This window comes from Balaenoptera physalus, assembly GCF_965194825.1.
Source record: "Balaenoptera physalus genome assembly, chromosome: 2".
NCBI lineage: Eukaryota > Metazoa > Chordata > Mammalia > Artiodactyla > Balaenopteridae > Balaenoptera > Balaenoptera physalus.
The window spans coordinates 120309856-120326159 of NC_138883.1; the positions used below are offsets into that span (position 1 = coordinate 120309856).

At 38.6% G+C, this 16304-nt stretch overlaps 1 protein-coding gene across 8 annotated transcripts in view; it reads left to right on the forward strand.

Annotated features, from left to right (window-relative positions):
- Positions 1 to 16304, forward strand: part of SCAPER (S-phase cyclin A associated protein in the ER) — a 467951-nt gene that overhangs the window by 24106 nt on the left and 427541 nt on the right. For all 8 annotated transcript variants that reach the window (XM_082452595.1, XM_082452600.1, XM_082452599.1 and 5 more), the window contains one exon: positions 10641 to 10707. In XM_082452595.1, coding sequence (XP_082308721.1) covers positions 10702 to 10707 — 6 coding nt within the window. In that variant the 5' untranslated portion in view covers positions 10641 to 10701. The remainder of the gene's footprint in view (positions 1 to 10640; positions 10708 to 16304) is intronic.

A 16304-nucleotide genomic window follows, 5' to 3' on the forward strand; every position in this document is an offset into this window, starting at 1 on the left:
CCTTTTTCATTTCTAATTTTATTGATTTGAGTCCTCTCCCTCTTTTTCTTGATGAGTCTGGCTAATGGTTTATCAATTTTGTTTATCTTCTCAAAGAACCAGCTTTTAGTTTTATTGATCTTTGCTCTTGTTTTCTTTGTTTCTAGTTCATTTATTTCTGCTCTGATCTTTATGATTTCTTTCCTTCTGCTAACTTTGGGTTTTTTTTTTTTAACTTTGGGTTTTGTTTGTTCTTCTTTCTCTAGTTCCTTTAGGTGTAAGATTAGATTATTTATTTGAGTTTTTTCTTGTTTCTTGAGGTAAGCTTGTATAGCTATAAACTTCCCTCTTAGAACTGCTTTTGCTGCATCCCATAGGTTTTGGATTGTCATGTTTTCATTGTCATTTGTCTCTAGGTATTTTTTGATTTCCTCTTTGATTTCTTCAGTGATCTCTTTGTTATTTAGTAACATAGTGTTTAGCCTCCATGTGTTTGTGTTTTTTATGTTTTTTCCCCTGTAATTCATTTCTAATCTCAAAATGTTGTGGTCAGAAAAGATGCTTGATATGATTTCAATTTTCTTAAATTTACTGAGGCTTGATTTGTGACCCAAGATGTGATCTCTCCTGGAGAATGTTCCGTGCACACGTGAGAAGAAAGTGTAATCTGCTGTTTTTGGATGGAATGTCCCATAAATATCAATTAAATCTATCTGGTCTATTGTGTCATTTAAAGCTTCTGTTTCCTTATTTATTTTCATTTTGGATGATCTGTCCATTGGTGTAAGTGAGGTGTTAAAGTCCCCCACTATTATTATGTTACTGTTGATTTCCTCTTTTAGAGCTGTTAGCAGTTGCCTTATGTATTGAGGTGCTCCTGTGTTGGGTGCATATATATTTATAATTGTTATATCTTCTTGGATTGATCCCTTAATCATTATGTAGTGTCCTTCTTTGTCTGTTGTAACATTCTTTATTTTAAAGTCTATTTTATTTGATATGAGTATTGATACCCCAGCTTTCTTTTGATTTCCATTTGCCTGGAACATCTTTTTCCATCCCCTCACTTTCAGTCTGTATGTGTCCCTAGGTCTCAAGTGGGTCTCTTATAGACAGCATATATATGGGCCTTGTTTTTTTATCCATTCAGCAAGTCTGTGTCTTTTGGTTGGAGCATTTAATCCATTCACGTTTAAGGTAATTATCGATATGTATGTTCCTATGACCATTTTCTTAATTGTTTTAGGTTTGTTTTTGTAGGTCCTTTTCTCCTCTTGTGTTTCTCACTTAGAGAAGTTCCTTTAGCATTTGTTGTAGAGCTGGTTTGGTGGTGCTGAATTCTCTTAGCTTTTGCTTGTCTGTAAAGCTTTTGATTTCTCCATCGAATCTGAATGAGATCCTTGCCGGGTAGAGTAATCTTGGTTGTAGGTTTTCCCTTTCATCACTTTAAGTGTATCATGCCACTCCCTTCTGGCTTGTAGAGTTTCTGCTGAGAAATCAGCTGTTAACCTTATGGGAGTTCCCTTGTATGTTATTTGTCATTTTTCCCTTGCTGCTTTCAATAATTTTTCTTTGTCTTTAATTTTTGCCAATTTGATTACTGTGTGTCTCGGCCTGTTTCTCCTTGGGTTTATCCTGTACAGGACTCCCTGCGCTTCCTGGACTTGGGTGGCTATTTCCTTTCCCATGTTAGGGAAGTTTTCGACTATAATCTCTTCAAATATTTTCTCTGGTCCTTTCTCTCTTCTCCTTCTGGGACCCCTATAATGCGAATGTTGTTGCGTTTAATGTTGTCCCAGAGGTCTCTTAGGCTGTCTTCATTTCTTTTCATTCTTTTTTCTTTATTCTGTTCTGCAGTAATGAATTCCACCATTCTGTCTTCTAGGTCACTTATCCGTTCTTCTGCCTTAGTTATTCTGCTATTGATTCCTTCTAGTGTAGTTTTCATTTCAGTTATTGTATTGGTCATCTCTGTTTGTTTGTTCTTTAGTTCTTCTAGGTCTTTGTTAAACATTTCTTGCATCTTCTCGATCTTTGCCTCCGTTCTTTTTCCGAGGTCCTGGATCATCTTCACTATCATTATTCTGAATTCTTTTTCTGGAAGGTTGCCTATCTCCACTTCATTTAGTTGTTTTTCTGGGGTTTTATCTTGTTCCTTCATCTGGTATATAGCCCTCTGCCTTTTCATCTTGTCTATCTGTGAATGTGGTTTTTGTTCCACAGGCTGCCGGATTGTAGTTCTTTTTGCTTCTGCTGTCTGCCCTCTGGTCGCAAAGATTCTTTAGTACAGACTTCATTCATTAGTAAACAAGTGTTTAATTAATGCCTAGTCAATGCTAGGCACTGTTCTGTATTCTGAGGCTATAGCAATAACAAAACCAGATGAGAAAGGGGGCAGAGTTAAGATGGCTGCATGGGAGGACATAGAGTTCATGTCTCTCCACCACTAGGTCACCTGTTGGACGCTAGTGGGGAACCTCGATGCCCAAGGAAACGGGAGGAACCCTCAAGAAACTGGCTAGGATGTGGGGCAGAGTGAGGGGGGAGGAGAAGTGGAGGCCAGACAGGACCAGGGCCCCTGAGGGGTGGCTGGGAGAGGGGAGGGGTTCCCTCGCCTGGAGGGACCCTCGGGGGCTCGAGGATCAGTGGGTAGCGCGCCTAGCATTTCCTCTGCCCAGTCAGGCCCCAGGAAGCCTGCTGGGCTCCCAGACCAGGTCCTCTGTCCTCTGAGGTGCCTTCTGGGCCGCCTGGATCCTAGGGGCGAAGGAGGGAGGTGAGGGGAGAAGAGGAGAGGAGGATGGGGAGTGTCCCTCCAGGATCAGAGGATCAGGGGAGGTGTGGCAGGTGTTTCCCCCACCCACTTGGGCCCTGGGAAGCCTGCTGGCATCTGGGCCTGGTGCTCTGCCCTCCGAGGTCCCCCTCCGGCTGTGGGGGTCCTAGGGGCATAGGAGAGGTGGATGGGGGCACCCTCCGGGACTGGGGGATCAGGGGAAGTGCCGCTGGCATATTCCCTGCCCACTCAGCTCAGGAAGCCTGTGTGCTTCTGGGTCTGGTCCCCTGCCTATCGGGGCCCCCTCTGGCTGTGTGGGTCCTAGCGGCATAGGACGGGGTGTGGGGAGAAGAAGAGAGGCCAGTGGGGAGGGACCCTCCAGGATTGGAGGATCGGAGGGGAACGCGTCTAGCATTTCCCCTGCCCACTCGTGCCCAGGGAGCCAGCTGGGGTCCCGGACCTCGTCCTCTGCCCTCCAAGGCCATAGGCACTCCTGGGCCCCTCCTGCTGTGTTGATCCTAAGACCCCCTGCCCCTGGTGCCTTTTCCAGCCCTGTGAGTCCTAAGCATAGGCCCCACCCACTGCCTAAACCATGCCCCTGCCTAAGCCCCGCCCCCAACAGCCAAGGCTTTTTCTGGCTTTTTTTTTCTCCTCCTCTTTTTTGCTGCTGTTCCAGTGTACCTTCCGGTTGTTGTTTCATCTATAGTTTTATTTTAAAATTTTTTCTAACATATCTGTTAGTTTTCTAATCTTATTTTATTTTTTACTCTTTGTTATTGTTCTCCTTTTTTTCTTTTTCTTCTTTGCTGCCCCGCGCAGCTTGCGGGATCTTGGTTCATGAGCTGGGGGTTGAGACTGCGCTCCCGCAGTGGGAGCCCTGAGTCCAAACCACTGGAGTAACAGAGAACCAGAGAACCTCGGACCCCAAGGAATATTCATTGGAGTGAGGTTTTGGAGGTCTTCATCTTGGCACCAAGACCCAGATCTATACAACAGCCTACAAACTCCAATGCTGGATGCCTCAGGCGAAACAACCAGTAAGACAGGAAAACAATCCCATGCATCAAAAAAAAAAAAAAAAAATGAGACGACAAAAAAATATGTTACAGATGAAGGAGCAAGGTAAAAACCTACAAGACCAAATAAATGAAGAGGAAATTGGCAATCTACCTGAAAACGAATTCAGAGTAATGATAGTAAAGATAATCCAGAATCTCGGAAATAGAATGGAGGCACGGATCAAGAAAATACAAGAAATGTTTAGCAAAGATGTAGAAAAAATAAAGAACAAACAGAGATGGATAACACAATAACTGATATGAAAAATATACTAGAAGGAATCAATAATAGAATAACTAGGGGAGAAGAATGAATAAGTGAGCTGGAAGACAGAATGGTGGAAATAATTGCCGAGGAGCAGAATAAAGAAAAAAGAATGAAAAGAATTGAAGAAAATCTCAGAGACCTCTGGGACAGCACTAAATGCACCAACATTCAAATTATAGTGGTCCCAGAAAAACAAAAGAAAAAGAAAGGGTCTGAGAAAATATTTGAAGAGATTAAAGTGGAAAACTTCCCTAAAATGGGAAAGGAAATAATCACCCAAGTCCAGAAAGCACAGAGAGTCCCATACAGGATAAACCCTAGGAGAAACCCACCGAGACGCATATTAATCAAACTAACAAAAATTAAGTTCAAAAGAAAAATATTAAAAGCAGCAAGGGAAAATCAAAATATAACATACAAAGGAATCCCCATGAGGTTAACAGCTGATTTTTCAGCAGAAACTCTGCAGGCCAGAAGGGCGTGGCAGATCTACTTAAAGTGATGAAAGAGAAAAACCTACAACGAAGATAACTCTACCTAGCAAGGATCTCATTCAGATTTGATGGAGAAATCAAAAGCTTTATAGACAAACAAAAGCTAAGAGAATTCAGCACCACCAAACCAGCTTTACAACAAATGCTAAAAGAACTTCTCTAGGCAGGAAACGCAAGAGAAGAAAAAAGACCCACAAAAACAAACCTAAAACAATTAAGAAAACGGTAATAGGAACATACGTATCGATAATAACTTTGAATGTAAATGGATTAAATGCTCCAACCAAAAGACACAGACTTACTGAATGGATACAGAAACAAGACTCATACATATACTGTGTACAAGAGACCCACTTCAGACCTAGGGAAACATCCAGACTGAGGTGAAGGGATGGAAAAAGATATTCCATTCAAATGGAAATCAAAAGAAAACTGGAGTAACAATACTCGTATCAGATAAAATAGACCTTAAAATAAAGGCTGTTACAAGAGATAAGGAAGGATACTACATAATAATCAAGGGATCAATCCAAGAAAAAGATATAACAATGATAAATATGCACCCAACATAGGAGCACCTCAATACATAAGAAATGCTAACAGCCATAGAAGGGGAAATCGACAGTAATAGTAATGGTAGGGGACTTTAACACCTCACTTACACCAATGGACAGATCAGACAAAAAGAAAATAAATAAGGAAACACAAGCTTTAAATGACACAATAGACCGCATAGATTTAATTGATATTTATAGGACATTCCTCCTGAAAGTGGCAGAATACATGTTCTTCTCAAGTGCACACAGAACATTCTACAGGATAGATCACATCTTGGGTCACAAATCAAGCCTCAGTAAATTTAAGAAAATTGAAAATGTATCAAGCATCTCTTCTGACTACGATATGAAATTAGAAATCAATTACAGGAAAAAAAAGTGTAAAATACACAAATACATGGAGGCTAAACAGTGCACTACTAAGTAACCAAGAGATCACTGAAGAAATCAAAGAGGAAATCAACAAAAACCTAGAAACAAATGACAATGAGAACACGACGACCCAAAACCTATGGGATGCAGCAAAAGCAGTTCTAAGAGGGAGGTATATAGCAATACAATCCTACCTCAAGAAACAAGAAAAATCTCAAATAAACAACCTAATATTACACCTTAAGCAATTAGAGAAAGAAGAACAAAGAAAACCCAAAGTCAGTAGGAGGAAAGAAATCATAAAGATCAGATCAGAAATAAATGAAGTAGAAACAAAGAAAACAGTAGCAAAGATCAGTAAAACTAAAAGTTGGTTCTTTGAGAAGATAAACAAAATTGATAAAACTTTAGCAAGACTCATCAAGAAAAAAGGAGAGGACTCAAATCAATAAAATTAGAAATGAAAAAGGAGAAATCACAACTGACACTGCAGAAATATAAAGGGTTAGAAGGGACTACTACACACAGCTATATACCAATAAAATGGACAACCACAAAGAAATGGACAAATTATTGGAAAGGTACAATTTTCCAAGACTGAACCAGGAAGAATTAGAAAATATAGACCGACCTATCACAAGTAATGAAATTGAAACTGTAATTAAAAATCTTCCAATAAACAAAAGCCCAGGACCAGATGGCTTCACAGGCAAATTCTATCAAACATTTAGAGAAGAGCTAACACCAAGCCTCAAACTTTTCCAAAAAACAGCAGAGGGAGGAACACTCACAAAATTCGTTCTGTGAGGCCACCATCACCCTGATACCAACACCAGACAAAGATATCACAAAAAAATAAAATTACATACCAATATCACTGATGAACATAGATGCCGAAATCCTCAACAAAGTACTAGCAAAGAGAATCCAATAGCATGTCAAAAGAATCATACACCATGATCAAGTGGGATTTATCCCAGGGATGCAAGGATTCTTCAGTATATGCAAATCAATCAATGTGATACACCTTATTAACAAATTAAGGAATAAAAACCATATAGATCATCTCAATAGATGCAGAAAAAGCTTTTGACAAAATTCAACACCCATTTATCATAAAAACACTCCAGAAAATGGGCATAGAGAGAACCTACCTCAACATAATAAAGGCCATGACAAAACCACAGCACACATCATTCTCAATGGTGAAAAACTGAAAGCGTTTCCACTAAGATCAGGAACAAGACATGTATGTCCACTCGCCACTCTTATTCAACATAGTTTGGAAGTCTTAGCCACAGCAATCAGAGAAGAAAAAGAAATAAAAGGAATACAAATTGGAAAAGAAGAAGTAAAGCTGTCACTGTTTGCAGATGACATGATACTATACATAGAAAATTTTAAAGTTGCCACCAGAAAACTACTAGAGCTGATCAATGAATTTGGTAAGGTTGCTGGATACAAAATTAATGCACAGAAATCTCTTGCATTCCTATACACTAATAACAATAAATCAGAAAGAGAAATTAAGGAAACAATTCCATTTACTATCACAACAAAAAGAGTAAAATACCTAAGAATAAACCTACCTAAGGAAGCAAAAGACTTGTACTCAAACTATAAAACACTGATGAAAGAAATCAAAGTTGACATAAAAAGGTGGAGAAATATACCACGTTCTTGGATTGGAAGAATCAATATTGTGAAAATGACTATACTACCCAAAGCAATCTACATATTCAGTGCAATCCCTATCAAACTACCAATGGCATTCTTCACAAAATTAGAACAAAAATTTTTACAATTTGTATGGAAACACAAAAGACCCCGAATAGCCAAAGCAATCTTGAGAAAGAAAAATGGAGCTGGTGGAATCAGGCTCCCTGACTTCAAATTATACTACAGAGCTACAGTAATCAACACAGTATGGTCCTGGCACAAAAACAGAAGCATAGATCAATGGAACAAGATAGAAAGCCCAGAGATAAACCCATGCACATATGGTCACCTAATTTATGACAAAGGAGGCAAGAACATACAGTGGAGAAAAGACAGCCTCTTCCATGATTGGTGCTGGGAAAACTGGGCAGCTACATGTAAAAGAATGAAATTAGAACACTAGCTAACACCATACACAAAAATAACCTCAAAATGGATTAAAGACCTAAATGTAAGACCGGACACTATAAAACTCTTAGAGGAAAACATAGGAAGAACACTCTTCGACTTAAATCACAGCAAGACCTTTTTTGATCCACCTCCTAGAGTAATGAAAATAAAAACAAAAAACCCAAATGGGGCCTAATTAAACTTAAAAGCTTTTGGGCAGCAAAGGAAACCATAAGCAAGACGAAAAGACAACCTTCAGAATGGGAGAAAATGTTTCCAAACGAAGCAATGGACAAAGGATTAATCTCCAGAATATACAAACAGCTCATGGAACTCAATATCAAAAAAAACAGCCCAATCCAAAAATGGGCAGAAGACCTAAACAGACATTTCTCCAAAGAAGACATACAGATGGCCAAGAGGCACATGAAGAGATGCTCAGTATCACTAATTATTAGAGAAATGCAAATCAAAACTACAGTGAGGTATCACATCACACTGTTCAGAATGGCCATTATCAAAAAATCTACAAACAGTAATTGCTGGAGAGGGTGTGGAGAAAAGGGAACCCTTTTGCACTGTTGATGGGAATGTACATTGATACAGCCACGATGGAGAGCAGTATGGAGGTTCCTTAAAAAACTAAAAATAGAACTACTGTATGACCCAACAATCCCACTATGGGGCATATACCCTGAGAAAACCATAATTCAATAGGACACATGTACCCCAATATTCATTGCAGCACTATTTACATTAGCCAGGACATGGAAACAACCTAAATGTCCATCAACAGATGAATGGATAAAGAAGGTGTGGTACATATATACAGTGGAATATTATTCAGCCATAAAAAGGAACGAAATTGGGTCATTTTTGGAGATGTGGATGGACCTAGAGTCTGTCATACAGAGTGAAATAAGCCAGAAAGAGAAAAACAAATACTGTATATTAACGCATATTTGTGGAATCTAGAAAAATGGTACAGATGAACCTATTTGCAGCACAGGAATAGAGATGTAGATGTAGAGAACGGACATGTGGACACAGGGAGGGGAAGGGGAGGGTGGGACAAATTGGGAGATTAGGTTTGACATAAGTACACTACCATATGTAAAATAGATAGCTACTGCGAACCTGCTGTATAACACAGGGAGCTCAGCTTGGTGCTCCGTGATGATCTAGTTGCGTGGGATGGGGGTGGGGTGGGAGGGAGGTCCATTAGAAAAAAATTTAAAAAAAAAGAACATAATGGAGTTTACATTCTTGTGGGGAAAGAGGGACAGTCCACCAAGTAAGTAAATAATATAAAGTAATGAGTGCTCTAGCGAAGAAGTGGGGTAAGGAGTGCCAGTGGCGGGAGTCAGGATAAACAGGTTGCACTTTTTAAAAGAGCGTGTCAGAAGGCCTCACTGAGAAAGTGACCTGTGGGCAAAGATGGAGTTAATCTTGAGTGTTCCAAATGGGAACTTTAAAGTGTAAAGCCCTGAGGCAGTAGTGTGTCTGGCATGTTGGGGAACTTAAAGAGGCCAGTGTGGTTGAAGTGGAATGAACACCAGAGAAGAGAGGAGTAGGAGGTATGGTCAGAGACTTACGGGGAGTTAGAAGGTCTAGGGTGTGGTAGGCCACTGTAAGGACTTTGACTTTTACTCTGAGTGAGATGTAGAGGCATTGGAGAAGTTGTGAACAGAGGTAGTCTGTTTTTAAAAATGTAACATTTTTACTGGGATATAATCCATGTACCCTACAACTCACCCATTTAAAAAGTGGTTCTTAGTATATTCACAGAGTTGTACAACCGTCACCATATTGAATTTTAGAACATTTTCATCATCCCAAAAAGAAACCCTGTACTCATTAGCAGTAACTCATCATCCTCCAACTCTCTAGCCCTAGGCAAGCAGTAATCTGTTTTTCTGACTCTCTTGATTTGCCCATTTTGGACATTACATATAAGTGGAATTATGTAATATGTGGTCTTTTATGACTGGCTTCTTTCACTTAGCATCTTGTTTTCAAGATTCCTTTATGTTGTAGCATGTACAAGTACTTTATTCTATTTTATGGCCGAATAAGATTTCATTGTATGGATATAGCACATTTTATTTATCCAACAGTTTTTGGACGTTTGGGTTGTTTCCACTTTTTGGCTATTAAGAATAATGTTGCTGTGAATACTTGTATGTAAGTTATTGTGTGAACATATGTTTTCATTTGAAGTGCTGCATTTTAAAAGGAACAGATTCACTTGACGAAGATAAATGACCTAGGCTGTCATCCCAGAAGGTTGGGTTCCAACTGTTGCTTGCTTTTCTTTGTTCAGTAGCTTTTGTTATGGGGTTAAGCCATTTTTTCTCGCAATTTCTCTGTCCTCTTGTTTTTTTATCTACTTTCCTAGCTTTGGATTTCTTTGAATAAAGGGTTGACCAACATTAAATAGGTTCCCTGAAAAGTAGGATCTGTTGTATGTAGAGAATTAGATGATCTGTGATTGAGATATTCTGATAAAATCTCAGTTTTTGGAAGTTCCTAAGGAGAGGTTACACAGTGTTTTGTATACTGAGTTGGGATTCATTAGTGGGTTATAAATCAATTCAGTGAAAACAGTATTTAAAAGATGAAATAGAATAGAATAGGAAATAATCAGTGCATCTCTCACAATAGGGATAAATATTACTTCATGAAACTTTGTTTCAGTTAATCATGTGTGTATGAACTGAGTCATGATATAAAGTGTGTGTGTGTTTAGTAAAAAAAAGTTTGAAGCCTCTAGATTGGAATGTCATAGGCTATTTATGTAATTAATACTCTTTCTCTTCCATTTAATTTTTTTTGGAGAGCATTGAGGTATTGTTCAGCATAGAGTGTTTAAAACATGCTATAGTATATCTAAACAGAATATAAAGGGGTGATGTTTATGTTGTTAAATGTAATGAGAAACTTGCGGGGATGAGATTTTTATCTTTTATGAATAAATATGATTTTATGACAATGTTATGACTAAGAGTATGTACTATATATTTTTTATTATAGGAGTCACACCCCATGGGTTTGTGTGGTAAATGAACTTCTTGGCATAGAAGGGAATTAAAAAATGATGGTAAGTGATCAAGCTACCTTAAGCATTAACCTTAGTTTTTTTAGCCTCCTTCTACCTCCCTTCCTTCCTTCTGTTTTTAATTCATTCTCTTTTTTGATGTAATATTTGTTACCTTCAAGACACTCTATGGAACGCATTTGTTATAAAGCACAGCAATAAAGTAACTGACTGTGAATGTACTGTTCAACCTGAGAGCCGTAGACTCTCACTCCTAACATTTGTACAACCTAGGGCAAGAATAGAAATGGAAGTCAGCTTTTTTTTTTAACAATATGTCTTAATCTTAAAAAGTTATAAATCAGTTTATGTCAGCAGCCTGACTTACTTTCCTACCCAGGGCCCAGCCAGCTCTTAAAGGAGCAATATACTCCCTGGGGTTGGCAGGGTGGAAGTTGGTCCAGGGTGGTCTCTGAATCTTAGATGGGGACTGATGTGGTGAAACTCCCCAGAGAGTCTGGGCAGATGGGTTCTCCTTCCCCATATTCTACTTTTCTAACTCAAGATTTAAGGCAGTTCTAAGTATCTTCTTAAACTATCCCACTCAAACCCAGGAGGAGGAGGGCAAGCAGTTTCTGGGGGAATCCAGGCTGCCTAGACACCTCCTTGGGAGATTGGGGGTGGCCATTCTAAAGTAAAATTAGAAGTTTTTACCTTGATTTCCCAGCACAGAGGCTGTGCTTTGCCTCCTTCCTTCTCTTCATTGTCTTCTCTTAGGATGGGGAGGTCTCAGTTCAGTTTGTGAATCCCTCTCTCTTAATTCCTGTACCCTCTATTAGTTACTTATTATCTTTGGGTTTTGATATTTTTGATGTTTTGGTATTTTGATAGGTGTAATCTTCTAAAGTGTAGGGCTCAGGGCAGGAGCCTCCTCTTTTGGGTGTAAAGGCAGCACTGTTTCTACCTATATTCTCCTTTCCTATCTCATCCTGCCCCATTCCACACTCCAGTTTCTTTTATATCTTAAAGACATAAAAAAAGCTCTGAGTTTAAAAAATTTTAAATCTGTCATTTGGGATTGTTTTCTTTCTGCCTTTTATATTCTGAGAATTTCTTATAGTGAGGGCCTTTTAAGTCCTAATAAGCTCTGTTTTTGTTTGTCTAAGGTAGCTTTTTTTTCCTGCCCTAATTTTGAAAGATGGTCTTGCTGAGCATAAAAGTCTTGATTGACTAATTTTTCTCTCAGTATGTTGAAAAAATTGTTCCACAGTTTTCAACCTCTTTTTGATTTTTGATATTTCTTTTTCTTTTTGATTTTACTTTGTTTTAATATTATATGCAATGTTTACGTGGTTCAAAATTCCTATTAAACAGTATTCGTTTAGAGGAGTATGACTTTTCTTCTTCCTCTTCTTCCCTTCGTGGACAATCTTTTCTTTTCCATGTTTTTAATTGTGGTAAAATACACAAAATTTACCATCTCACCCATTTTTAAAAATTTATTTATTTATTTTGGCTGCGTTGGGTCTTCATTGCTGCTCGCGGGCTTTCTCTAGTTGCGGTGAGTGGGGGCTACTCTGCGTTGTGGTGCGCAGGCTTCTCATTGTGGTGGCTTCTCTTGTTGCGGAGCATGGGCTCTAGGCACGTGGGCTTCAGTAGTTGTGGCATGTGGGCTTCAGTAGTTGTGGCTTGCAAGCTCTAGAGCACAGGCTCAGTAGTTGTGGTGCATGGGCTTAGTTGCTCTGCGGCATGTAGGATCTTCCTGGCCCAGGGCTCGAACCCGTGTCCCCTGCATTGGCAGGCAGATTCTTAACCACTGCGCCACCAGGGAAGCCCCTTGACCATTTTTAAGTGTTCAGTTCAGTGGTATTAAGTACATTCATATAGTTGTGCAACCATCACCACTGTCCATCTTCAGAACTCTTTTCATCTTGCAAAACTGAAACTCTATACCTATTAAACAATAACTCCCTATTTCTTTCCTCCCCCAGCCCCTGGCAGCCACCATTTTACTTTCTCTCTCTATGATTATGACTACTCTAGGTACCTCATATAAGTGGAATCATACAGTATTTGTCTTTTTGTGACTAGTTTATTTCACTTAGCATACTATCCTAAGGTAGTAGCATATGTCAGAATTTACCTTTTAAGACTGAATAATATTCCATTGTATGTATATATACTACATTCTGCTATCCATTCATTTGTCTACGGACAGGGTTGCTCCCACATTTTAACTATTGTGAAAATGCTGCTGTGAACATGGATGTATAAATATTTCTTTGAGACCCTATTTTTAATTCTTTTTGCTATATACCTAAAGTAGAATTCCTGGATCATATCAGATTTTTTGAGGAACCTCCATACTGTTTTCCACAGCAGCTGTACCATTTTACATTCCGACCAGTAGAGAGCAAGGGTTCCGGTTTGTTCACATCCTTGTTATTTTTTGTTTTTTTGGTAGTAGCTATCCTAATGGGTCTCGTGGGTAATCATTTTGACTAGTTTTTGGTTTATCCTTTATTGCTTATATTTTCAAAAATAAGAAAAAATATATAAGTATGTGTGTAATGTATATATATTTATCATTCTCTTTCTCAAATCCAAAGGTATCATATTCTAATACTTTTTCCCCCACTTAGCAATATATCCTAGATCATTAGAGATCTTCATTCCTTATTACAGCTGCATAGTATTTCCTTCTGATCTGTGTTGTTTTTAAACTGCTTAATGAGCAAGGTATAGTAAAGCACTGCTTATTGTGACTCTGAAGAATGTGGCCAAAACCCTGAAAGTAAATGAAAAATGCCTATGATCATCCATAACAGATAATTCACACACTGAAAATATATTCACTGTACTTGTAGAATTCTTGAGTTTCTTATTCAGAAACATAATAGTACATTTCCCAGAATTCTAACAAATAAGAATTGACAGCTAATAGCTTGATGGGGAAGAAGACAAAATAATTAAGAATTAAGTTTTTGTTTTCTGCAAAATCATTAGGAAGTAAAGAGCCCAAAAAGTCTAAAAACACTTTGGCCTGGGCCCATTTATAAGACAATCATCCACTGCCCTTCTATAGCTCCTGAAGGCTATATATTACAATATCATACAAAAGTTGGTGTTTGTAGTGATAACCTGAAAGTTTCAAGAAAAGAGGAAGTTGCTTCAGTAGCCTCTGTTTCAGAAGTCAGGGAACTGTGATTCAGAGATTTTCATCCAAAATGGTAAAATCAAAAAGAATTTGTGCTTAGCAGGGCAAAACTTTAGTTGTGGATTTATGTTGAACACCTTATTTCCCAATGATGTTGTTCATTTATTCATGATATATTTATTTTGTCAATTATTTATTGATGATTTTTTTTTTAAAAAAACATCTTTATTGGAGTATAATTGCTTTACAGTGGTGTGTTAGTTTCTGCTTTATAACAAAGTGAATCAGTTATACATATACATATGTCCCCATATTTCTTCCCTCTTGTGTCTCCCTCCCTCCCACCCTCCCTATCCCACTCCTCTAGGTGGTCACAAAGCACCGAGCTGTGCTATGCGGCTGCTTCCCACTAGCTATCTATGATGATTTCTTGATCATTCCAATTATTCATCATTCATGATGTATTTATGTGCTCGGCACTGTGCTAGCAGTAGTAATAGAGTGATGAACAAAATCCAGTCCTCCAGAAGCTTACAGTCTAATGGGGAGCATAGATGGTAAACACATAATTATATAATTTAAAATTTAATTGTAAGATGTGCTACAAAGGTGTACAAGTTGACTTGAGTATATGAAAGGGATCCTGGCCAAGTCTGGGAGTTGAAGATACCTCATTCTGAGAAAGAACCATTAAGCTGGGACTTGAAAGATCATTAGGTCTTGGCTGGGCTAAGAGGAACACTGTCTTAGTTAGGATGCTTTCAGTAGCAAGTAGAGATAAGACTTGATTTATTGACTCAACAGTGTCACCAAGGATTTGATTGCTTTTCTTCCCTTGGTTCTGCCTTCTGTTTTGTTGCCATAATCTTAAGGTTTGCTCCCTTTAAGGTCCCCAGTTGGTTAGCAATAGTTTTCAGAACTGTGTATTCCCTCATGTATGGCCAGTAGGAAAATGAGTCTTTTCTCCAGTATTTCAGGAGAAGATCTGAAGTCCACTGTGTATTGATCACCTTATGTTACATGCTTACACCAGAATCACTTGTTATGCCTGGAGGAGTGGAATATGCTGATTGGCTTAGGCAAGGTCATGTGTTGCCTGGAGTTAGGGATGAAGTCTACTTCTCTAGAATCACATGAGACCCCAACAAAATTGAACTATTAGGAAAGATGTAGGGAGTGAATGCTGGGGAGGAAGCCAATAAATGTACATTGTAGAGTGGCAGAACATTCTAAATAGCAGAGAGAATTCTATGTAAATGCCTTGAATTAGAAGGGAGCTTGGTGGCTATAGGGAACTGAATAGAAGTCAGTGGGGTTGGAGCATGACAGACAAGAAGAGTAATGGAGGGACTTCCCTGGTGGCACAGTGGTTAAGAATCCACCACAACTACTGAGCCTGTGCTCTAGAGCCTGTGAGCCACAGCTGCTGAACCCGTGCTCCACAACTACTGAAGTCCACATGCCCTAGGGCCCACGTGCCACAACTACTGAGCCCCGTGTGCTGCAACTACTGAAGCCCACTCACTTAGAGTCCATGCTCTGCAACAAGTCAATGAGAAGCCTGTGCACCTCAACAAAGAGTAGCCCCCACTTGCCACAACTAGAGGAAGCCCATGCACAGCAACAGAGACCCAACACAGCCAAAAATAAAATAAAAATAAAATAAAATTTCTGAGACTCAATTTATCAAAAAAAAAAAAAAGAAAGAAAAAAAAAAGAGTAGTGGAAGATGAGGCTAGAGAGGTAAACAGAGGCTGGTTTGTGCTTTTGTAGATAATGGCAGATTTCCAAAGTGGTTGTACCAGTTTAGCTTCCTGTCAGCAGTGTAAGCAGTTGCCCCAACTCCTCACCACCATACGGTATAGTCATTTATTTAAAAAAAATTTTAGTATTTCCGGTGCCTGCTTTTGAGTACCTTTTCATATGGTAATTGGTTATTTATGTATCTTTTGTGAAGTGCCTACTCAAGTTTCATTTTCCTGTTGGGTTGTCTTTCTTTTTCTAATTGATTTAAGGAGTTCTCTGTCTATCCTGGGTACAAGACCTTTGTTTCTTTTATGCATATATCTTCTTTGTGGCTTGCTTTTTCATTCTTTTAATGATGTCTTTTCAGTAGAAGCTGTTCTTAATTGCACTGAAGTTCAGTTTATTAGTTTTTTCCTTTATGATTAGTGCTTTTTGTGTCCCGATTAAGACTTTTTTCTTTACCTGAAGATCATGAAACTATCATCCTTTATTATCATTATTTTTAGCAGCTTTTATTTTGCTATAATTTCAAATTTAAGAAAGGTTGCAAGAGGAGTACAAGGAATTCTCATATATTCTTTCACTAACTTTACCAATTGCTAATTTTGTCTCTTTTCTCATATTCTCTCTTTCTCTTTTTCTATATGTATGTGTGTATATATAAAACATACAGATGTATATAAATGTATATATACACAATATGTGTATATAAAATTACACATAGGGAGTTCCCTGGTGGCCCAGTGGTTAGGACTCT